Raw genomic sequence first — 9,757 nt, forward strand, 5'->3', positions numbered from 1 at the left:
AATTAGGCAAAATATGCATAAGGGCCTAAAGATTTGCATAACATATATCTCAAAAAAGTTTTTGACCCAAGTAGTGAAAACTTACAGGGATATTATACGTCATGTGAAGTTGTGCACCAGCTAATTGTTTGGGATTCCACTCAGCCAGACCCATTGTCAAGGCTCTTGATTTAGCCTAAATATGCATAAAAGAGCCTGAAAATTTGTGTTGCATGTATCTCAAAAGGTATTTGTCTAGAGTGATGAAACACTAGAGGATTGCTTTATGGTATGTGAAATTGTTCACCTGGGTTTTTTGAGGATTTCACAAAGCCAGACCTGAGAGTTGTGCCCTTTCACTTATTCAAAAATATGCATTAAGGGCCTTAGAGTTTTTGTACTATGTATTTCAAAAAAGTATTGGACCTGGAGTCATGAAACTATAGAAATGTTGTTTAGCATATGAAGTTTTGCATTTTCGGTTTTGTTTGGGATTTACTCCTCTTTGTTTCTTAATGATGTTTAATAGTATCCATGCTTCTTTCAATGACACCCCACCCCACCCCCAACTCAATGTGATATGAAAGTTTACTTAGTTCTGCATTGTCAGCAAGTAACATTTGAAGGTTCAAGGACAGGAAGTTGGGGCACCAGTGTCCTATGAACACAGATGTAGTCTGAAAGCTAAATGGATATCTTACCTTAGCAACATGGGGGGCTTTCACATCGGTTATAGGATTGAACTTGCTGTTGTTGTTGCACAAAAAAAATAAAAATAGTGGTAGACACTGCACGATAGATTAGATCTCACAAGATTTTAAATTTTAAAGGTCAGGTCTGACATGTCGAGTTACTGACAGTTTTATTGAACTGTTAAAATGATTGATTAGGTGTTGTGTTTATATGAGAACACTGTTCTTTTATTATGATGCTGAAAGAACAGAAACAAATTAGATGTACCTAATAGGAATTTTTTCACACCTGAAGTACGTATTTACAGGTTGGAGCGACGTATTGAGATGTTTGAACGGGAACGGGAGGAACAGAGACAAAGACAGCAACGACGAATAGAGAAACAGCAACGGGAATCAGAAGAATATCTTAGGAAACAAAAGGTATTGTTTGTTCATACCAGGCTGACAGATTGGATCAGTCTCCGTAAAAGTGCAAAAGAAAAAAAAAAAACATGACATTTTGAAATAATCTGCTTGAATTTATTTTCATTAAGTACAGTGTGTGATCTTAAGTTCCGTATTCATCACTTACATGTGTTTTTTTTATACGTCCATTTTGAAAAAAACAAGACGTAATATTTGATGTTGCTTGCATCTGTCTGTCTGTCGTAATCTGTGTCCAGAGCATAACTTTATAACCATTAAAGATATTGACTTTAAACTTTGCGTAAATGGCGCTGAGACAATGGACAGAGCACTTGTATGTGATGTGTATGTCAAAGGTCAAGGTCACAAATTGCACACACATGTACCTCCCACCTAAAAAAAATCTTCAAATTTTGTATTTTGTTTTAATTTTGCTTCCTCCTGTGATATAACCCTTCAGGTGTATATTGCCTCACTTGGCAGGGCTCTTGTCAAAATGTTTTATACACATTGAACCATTGCTTGCTTGAGTATCAATGACCAAAGCAGCTGAGCTCACTTGAGTAATTCATGCAGTGTAAGGCCATTTTCCTTGCATTTTCTCTGTTTGGATGGCTCCAAACTCGGGATAACTCGAACATTTTACTCATGTCCTTGTGATCTCAAGCAGTCATAGTTTCACTGTATATGTAGAACTGAAGCAATTGAACTGTACTTACCAGTTTACATGTTAGAATATTTTGACTATTCTTTAGGTAGTAAAGAATATGAATATTTACAGTCAGATGTTTTATCTTTCAGGAGGCCCGGGAACAACATAGAAGAGAGATTGAGGATAATTTACGTCTCCAAAGGCTAGAGGAGGAAAAATTACGAGAGAAGAAAAGGCAAGAGGAAGAGAGAAGAAAAGAAATGGTAATATATTTGTATTTTAACCGTCTGAATTACATGTATAATGAAGCATAATATATATGTTATATTCCTATTTTCAGTGGGGAAACTGAAATGAAGGGCTTAACATATTTTGTAGTTCCGGTAGGGTTCATCATGTGGTTTATGTTGTTATATAATTACATGTTTATAACTACAGATTTTTATACCCCCACCAAACATGTTTGAGGGGGCTATATAGGAGTCAGTTTTGTCGCGTCCCGTCCCGTCGCGTCCCGAAATCTATTATCTCAGTTATTACCAAATGGATTTGATTCAAACTTAAAATACATGTTCCACCTTATCACCCACATCATGTGACACAAGGTGCATAACTCTTGACACCAAGTTTTCATGAATTATGTCCCCTTTTACTTAGAATTTAAGGTTAATTTTGTTGTATTTTCACTATATCTCATTTATTACTAAATGGATTTGATTCAAACTTAAAATAGATGTTCCACCTCATCACCCACATCATGTGACATAAGGTGCATAACTCTGACACCATTTTTTAGCTCACCTGTCACAAAGTGACAAGGTGAGCTTTTGTGATCACGCAGCGTCCGTCGTCTGTCCGTGCGTGCGTGCGTAAACTTTTGCTTGTGACCACTCTAGAGGTCACATTTTTAATGGTATCTTTATGAAAGTTGGTCAGAATGTTCACCTTGATGATATCAAGGTCAAGTTCGAAACTGGGTCACATGCCATCAAAAACTAGGTCAGTAGGTCTAAAAATAGAAAAATCTTGTGAGCACTCTAGAGGCCATATTTTTCACAAGATCTTCATGAAAGTTGGTCTGAATGTTCACCTTGATGATATCTAGGTCAGGTTTGAAACTGGGTCACCTGCTATCAAAAACTAGGTCAGTAGGTCAAATAATAGAAAATCCTTGTGACCTCTCTGGAGGTTATATTTTTCATGGGATCTGCATGAAAATTGGTCAGAATGTTCATCTTGATGATATCTAGGTCAAATTCGAAAATGGGTCACATCCGTTCTAAAACTAGGTCAGTAGGTCAAATAATAGAAAAACCTTGTGACCTCTGTAAAGGCCGTATTTTCATTGGATCTGCATGAAAATTGATCAGAATGTTCATCTTGATGATATCTGGGTCAAATTTGAAAGCGGGTCAACTGCGGTCAAAAACTAGGTCAGTAGGTCAAATAATAGAAAAACCTTGTGACCTCTGTAGAGGCCATATTTTTCATGGGATCTGCATGAAAATTGGTCAGATTGTTCATCTTGATGATTTCTATGTCAAGTTTGAAATTGGGTCAACTGCATTCCAAAACTAGGTCAGTAGGTCTAAAAATAGAAAATTCTTGTGACCTCCCTGTAGGCCATTTTTTCGTGGGGTCTGCATGAAAATTGGTCAGAATGTTCACCTTGATGATATCTAAGTCAAGTTTGAAACTGAGTCACGTGCGTTCCAAAACTAGGTCATTAGGTCAAATAATAGAAAAACCTTGTGACCTCTCTGGAGGACATATTTTTCATGGGATCTGTATGAAAATTAGTCAGAATGTTCATCTTGATGATATGTAGGTCAAGTTCGAAACTGGGTCATGTGCGGTCAAAAGCTAGGTCGGTAAGCCAGATAATAGAAAAACCTTGTGACATCTGTAGAGGCCATATTTTTCATGGGATCTTCATGAAAATTGGTCAGAATGTTCATCTTGATAATATCTAGGTCAAGTTTGAAACTGGGTCACATGTGGTCAAAAGTTAGGTCAGTAGGTCAAATAATAGAAAAAACCTTCTGACCACTCTAGAGGCCATAGTTTTCATGGGATCTTCATGAAAGTTGGTCTGAATGTTCATCTTGATGATATCTAGGTCAAGTTTGAAACTGGGTCAACTGCGGTCAAAAACTAGGTCACTAGGTCTCAACATAGAAATACCTTTTGACCTCTCTAGAGGCCATATTTTTCAATGGATCTTCATGAAAATTGGTGAGAATGTTCACCTTTATGATATCTAGGTCAAGTTCGAAACTGGGTCACATGTGTTCAAAACTAGGTCAGTACGTCTAAAAATAGAAAAACCTTGTGACCTCTCAGGAGGCCATATTTTTCATGAGATCTTCATGAAAATTGGTGAGAATGTTCACCTTGATGATATCTAGGTCAAGTACTAAACTGGGTCACATGCCTTCAAAAACTAGGTTATTATGTCAAATAATAAAAAAAAACTTGTGACCTCTCTAGAGGCCATATTTTTCAATGGATCTTCATGAAAATTGGTCAGCATTTTAATCTTGATGATATCTAGGTCAAGTTCAGAAGTAGTTCACATGAGCTCAAAAACTAGGTAACTGTGTCAAATAATAGAAAAAAATGACGTCATACTCAGTTCATGCGGGGGCAGGTGAGCGATTCAGGACCATCATGGTCCTCTTGTTTTATGAATTATGCCCCTTTTTACTTAGAATTTAAGGTTGATTTTAATGTATTTTCACTTTATCTCAGTTACTACTGAATGGATTTGATTCAAACTTAAAATAGATGTTCCACCTCATCACCCACATCATGTGCCCACATCATGTGACACAAGGTGCATCTGACACCAAGTTTTCATGAATTATGTCCCCTTTTACTTAGAATTTAAGGTTAATTTTGTTGTATTTTCACTATATCTCAGTTATTACTAAATGGATTTGATTCAAACTTAAAATAGTTGTTCCACCTCATCACCCAGATGATGTAACATAAGGTGCTTAACTCTGACATAGATTTTTTATGAATTATGTCCCCTTTTACTTTAAATTTAAGGTTGATTTTGATGTATTTTCACTATATCTCAATTATTACAAAATGGATTTGATTCAAACTTAAAATAGATGTTCCACCTCATCACCCACATCATGTGACACAAGGTGCATAACTCTGACACCAAATTTTCATGAATTATGCCCCTTTTTACTTAGAATTTAAGGTTAATTTTGATGTATTTTCACTATATCTCAATTACTACTGAATGGATTTGATTCAGACTTAAAATAGATGTTCCACCTCATCACCCACATCATGTGACACAAGGTGCATAACTCTGACACTATTTTTCTTGAATTGTGTCCCCTTTTACCTAGAATTTAAGGTTAATTTTGATGTATTTTCACTATATCTCATTCTGATTGGCTTAGAGCCAAAGGGAAGTAACCTTTTTTTTAACCTTTGAACTGAGTTTCTTCCCCTTAAATTCCAGGAATTAGTCTATTTTTAGAAATCCTATTTTTAGATTTTCAATATTTTAGGTATTTTTCTAACTTTTTTATTATAAGTCCTATGTAAAAAGTTAAAACATTTTTCCGTGGTAACATGGGTCGGTAAGACACTTTTTTGTATTCACTTTTAGTGTATCTCTAATATTAGAGATTTAATATATTTACTAGTATCACTATACTAGTATTATACTAGTATTAGTTATATGTGGAAGCCAGGATGAAGTACTCCAAAGTATTTTTAAGATTCCTTATGGTTGCCATTATCATGGCATTCTTCTGTGACAAGACCATATGGTGGGGGTATGAGTCACTCCTGTGACAGTTCTAGTTCTGTCAGAAATATACAGCTTGTATTTTTCAGTCAAACACAAATACAACACCTTGTATTACCACTTGTGGGACTAAATGCTATAGTTCAGGAATCAAATGACTTCAAAACTGATGTCTTAAAAATTATTACTTTTTGACTACAGGCTTGATATTCAAAGTCCAAGTTTTTAAAAAGTTTTGTTATGGCCCCATAAACATTGCTGATAACTATTTTGTGCCTTCAGAAGAGATAATTCTGTCTGAAATGTACATAATAAATTATATATTACTTTTGATTGATGGAAACTTTGATTGTGTTTCAGGAGAGGCAGAGACAAAAGGAACTTCAGGCTCAGAAAGACGCTGAGGAGGCTCGAGCTCGTGAGGAAATACGTCGTCAAGAGGAAGAATACCAGCGCCAACAACTAGCGGAGCAGGAGCGGCGAAGACGGGAAGAGGAAAGAGAAATAAGAGTTGCTGAAGAGAGAAAACGTCTTGAGGCCTTAGCAAATCAGCAAAATCAATATTATTCACAATATGAAAATTTGCCTCCTCAAGGCTCCCCGAAAACTGTGCCAGATCCGCGATACGGTCAAAGCCAGTATGGCCCGCCTCCACCGGAGAGAGGGTCCTCGTACGATACAGGTAGAAACATGAATGCTAGGCCGGATCATATGGACAGATATAACGGTGGGTATCATATGAATCCGCCGTCACAATATGGGTCCAGTCAGGAAAATATTCCTTCAAAAAAATCTGTTTCATTTAACCCACAAGTGAACTTGGAAGTGGGGCCAGGAAGCCCAGGTCATAATTCATCATATCAGCCGTTTCAGAGAGCATACACGCCTCCTGAACCACAAAATATGTCGCGGACAAATTATTCTCAGTCACAGTCAGTGCCAGTCAGTTCGGTACCATCGCCATCAGTGAACAATAATGATGTTAAATATAGAACTCAAGAAAATACGCCAACTGTGATTGGTTCACAGGAAATTTATAGGGACCCTAGATCTAGGATCGAAGCCAAAATGGCGAACAAAAATAAACAAAATGTTGATAGGTTATCTTTTAGAGACAAAATGAAATTTTTTGCTCAAGAAGCTGGGGAGCATACTCCGAAAGAAAAACCGAAAGCGTCAACAAGTCAGAGACGTATTGAATCTCAGCTACTTTATAATGGTCAGTGATCTGATTATATGAAAATGAATTAGGAAATATTTGAAAATTATGCAAGAAAAATCTCTTTTCCCGGTACTGTCTTTGAGATGTAGATATTGATATATAAAAACCGACCGCACTAGCAAATAAAAGTGCTTTTAAATTGTGTTCAGAGAGGTGACTTATGGGGACTATCAGTTTCCGAGAGTAAGAAGTTGGGTATCCTCGGCCATTTAACGTGAATGCATGTTTCAGTTGCCGTTAAACTGATACAGTTACGAAACACTTGTTGTAGTTAACATTTATCGAGTTGTGAACAACTACTATGTGATATTCAAAAGAGTTGTGTAGATTAACAAATACATGTGTAAACTTTGTATAGAAAATTCAGTACAAGTGTAAGCTGTTGGTGAAGCAATAAACAAAAAATCATGGCGTAACGTTCATGCAGCAGGTGGTGATAACTAGAGAGCTAGGCATTTATTATGTAAATATTATATTTTTTTACATGATATGTACATTTATGTTAATATGTATTTTGTACATGTATATTGCATTCCATGTTATATTCTGATCATGTGATATTTGTAATGGGTTGTTAAAAATTTGTTATTTAACATCAAAATAGACTTTGATAATAGTTTTTATTTTCTTAACAAATTAGATATTTAAATAAATGTAGTTGTCATATATGCTAGTATTTTAGGAAGAACTGTATAAATAACATGTTTAAGAATGCTATATGGGTCTGGTGCAATAACGTGTATCGGGCCCAGATGCATTCATTAGATAGTAGACGAACTGTTCTGTCCTACTTTAAATTAATAAACTTCCCGAAATGAGTGAATTATTCAGCTAACAGTTCGTATTTAACCTGGCTTATACTTTTTCTTTCAATCTTCATTTTTATTTATTGATGGAAACAACATAAATACTTTTGATTGGAAAAATCCCTGAAAAATTCATAGGTAATATTAATAGTTTATAATTACTCTCTGATCTGTACGGAAGTTTCTATTCCCACTGAAAAATGTAAAATATGAATAAATTAATCTGGTCTCATTTTGATCATTCATCCATGAATATCTGTCATTAAAATGGATAAAAGGGCATTTATTTGTAAACACAGCTCTAAGAAAGATATATATGCAGTAAATTTAAGTTGAAATGTTTAAAAGACATTAAATTGTTTAAATTCTTTCATTCATATGATTTGATAAAAAAGGGTGAATGTTATTTAATTACAGTACGATGTTAGCAAATACTGACCCGAGTTCCACTGGCTTTCTACGTAATTGATCAATCCTCATTTTGGTTCCGAGAGTTTAATTCTACACCGTTCTGTATTTAAGTCTTTAATATTGAGATCACAGAGAAAATTAGATAAATACAAACTGTTCTGTCCTACTTCAAATTAACTTCCTGAAATGAGTCTGAATTCAGCAAACAGTTCGTATTTAAACTGAAAATAAAAAAAAATTGTGGGTTGCTTCTGCTGTTATAAAGTATGCTTAAATCTTTGAATGTATCACTTTTTGTGTTGTCTTCAGTTTATTTTTTGTTTGAACGGTACAGAAAGGACATGTTTGTTGATCAACTTGTCATTTACTGTATTTTGTGTCCTAACATATTTTGTGATGTTTAATATCGTTTAAAGTTTCTCATTTATATAAAATATCTTGACATATCATCAGCCAGTTGTTATGTTTCTTTGTACATATTTAAGATAAATATTTTTACAAGAATTGATATTTGATATAAAAAAAAGAGAGAGGCCTATATTCTCCCCCCCCAGTTTACACCAATGCATGAAATGGTTGTATGTTTAATCATGTTTATACGGTAGTCCATGTTGTTTTCAAAATATTCAGTTGTTGAACAGTTTACATGATATATTGTTTAAGTATTATGTGAAATCTGTTGTCAGAACTTTTTCTGAATACATAGATACTCCAAGCAAAAAAAAAAAAATACTTTGTCATTTAAATGTCGGCTTCTTGATTTTATTTGAAACTTCAGTGTTTACGTTTAAAATTTAATTGCTGAAACTCTCTTTATTTCATTCATAATGCTAATTGGTGTCACGCACTTATCAGAGTTGTAACAATTTACTTCATTATAACTAAACGGCATGATGTATTATTTTACACTATCAAAGACAAAAAGAATATAATAATCTAGGTCTTATTAATATACAGTATAACCATATTTGGAATTTCTTCCAACTATTTTACCATTAAAACAGGATTTCTCTATTTTATACGTTACAAGTCATACGCAGATTGTTCATGTAAAAGAGAAAAGCATTATATCTTTGTAATACAAGACTTGTTTTCAACTCTCAAACGGAATCATTGTATTTCTAACATTCACTGTACAAGAAAAAAATAAATTGAGTATAATATTCACAAGTTATCTGTATTACTTACATTTCATTATTTTTCATAAGTCAACTTTGAAGGCAAATGTATTCCCTTTTCAAATTTTGAAGTTTTATAATGTTTTAATAAACTTATATTGTCCAGAATACCTCAAAATTATACAATTTGTTATCAATCAAGTTTGGATCTTACCTTTTGGAAGAAGTGCCTTAAATGTTACATAACATATCGTACCTTTTATCTAAGGCCTGTATTTCCTCTTATTACACTATTTCATTTAATGAAATTTCTGTCTTCATCATTTCGTACTTTATTGTAAACTCATCTGTGTTTTTTGTTTGTTACCACATTTGACCTATGAGGACCATTTCTTAGACTGCTAGCTGACAGACATACTGTAGGGAGATATAGCTCCTAACTTTTCTAAATGCCAGATGAAATAAAACCATTATATCGGTCATGTCATGTGTTTGTTGTCTTTTAGCCAAAAATACCACTTAATATTACTTAGGTCCTGCGTCTTGTTTGCAGCACTGCAGTATTTCAATTATCTTACTTTCAATTTCCTGTATGTAAGACCAGTACCTACTAATTTGTTCTGTGACTGACAACTTTCCCACATGAAATAGAGGCAGAGGTGGACTGACAGATGACGTACCCTTGTCAAAT

General features: G+C 34.4%; 1 protein-coding gene across 5 annotated transcripts in view; it reads left to right on the top strand.

Moving 5' to 3' along the window:
- LOC123552781 (afadin-like) overlaps nt 1–9,548 on the top strand; it is an 89,605-nt gene extending 80,057 nt beyond the window's left edge. For all 5 annotated transcript variants that reach the window (XM_053540830.1, XM_053540832.1, XM_053540833.1 and 2 more), the window contains 3 exons: nt 980–1,094; nt 1,881–1,994; nt 5,870–9,548. In XM_053540830.1, the coding sequence (XP_053396805.1) occupies nt 980–1,094; nt 1,881–1,994; nt 5,870–6,736 (1,096 nt within the window). In that variant the 3' untranslated portion in view covers nt 6,737–9,548. The remainder of the gene's footprint in view (nt 1–979; nt 1,095–1,880; nt 1,995–5,869) is intronic.
- Nucleotides 9,549–9,757: the final 209 nt, after the last annotated feature.

This window comes from Mercenaria mercenaria, chromosome 4, assembly GCF_021730395.1.
Source record: "Mercenaria mercenaria strain notata chromosome 4, MADL_Memer_1, whole genome shotgun sequence".
Taxonomy (NCBI): Eukaryota; Metazoa; Mollusca; class Bivalvia; order Venerida; family Veneridae; genus Mercenaria; species Mercenaria mercenaria.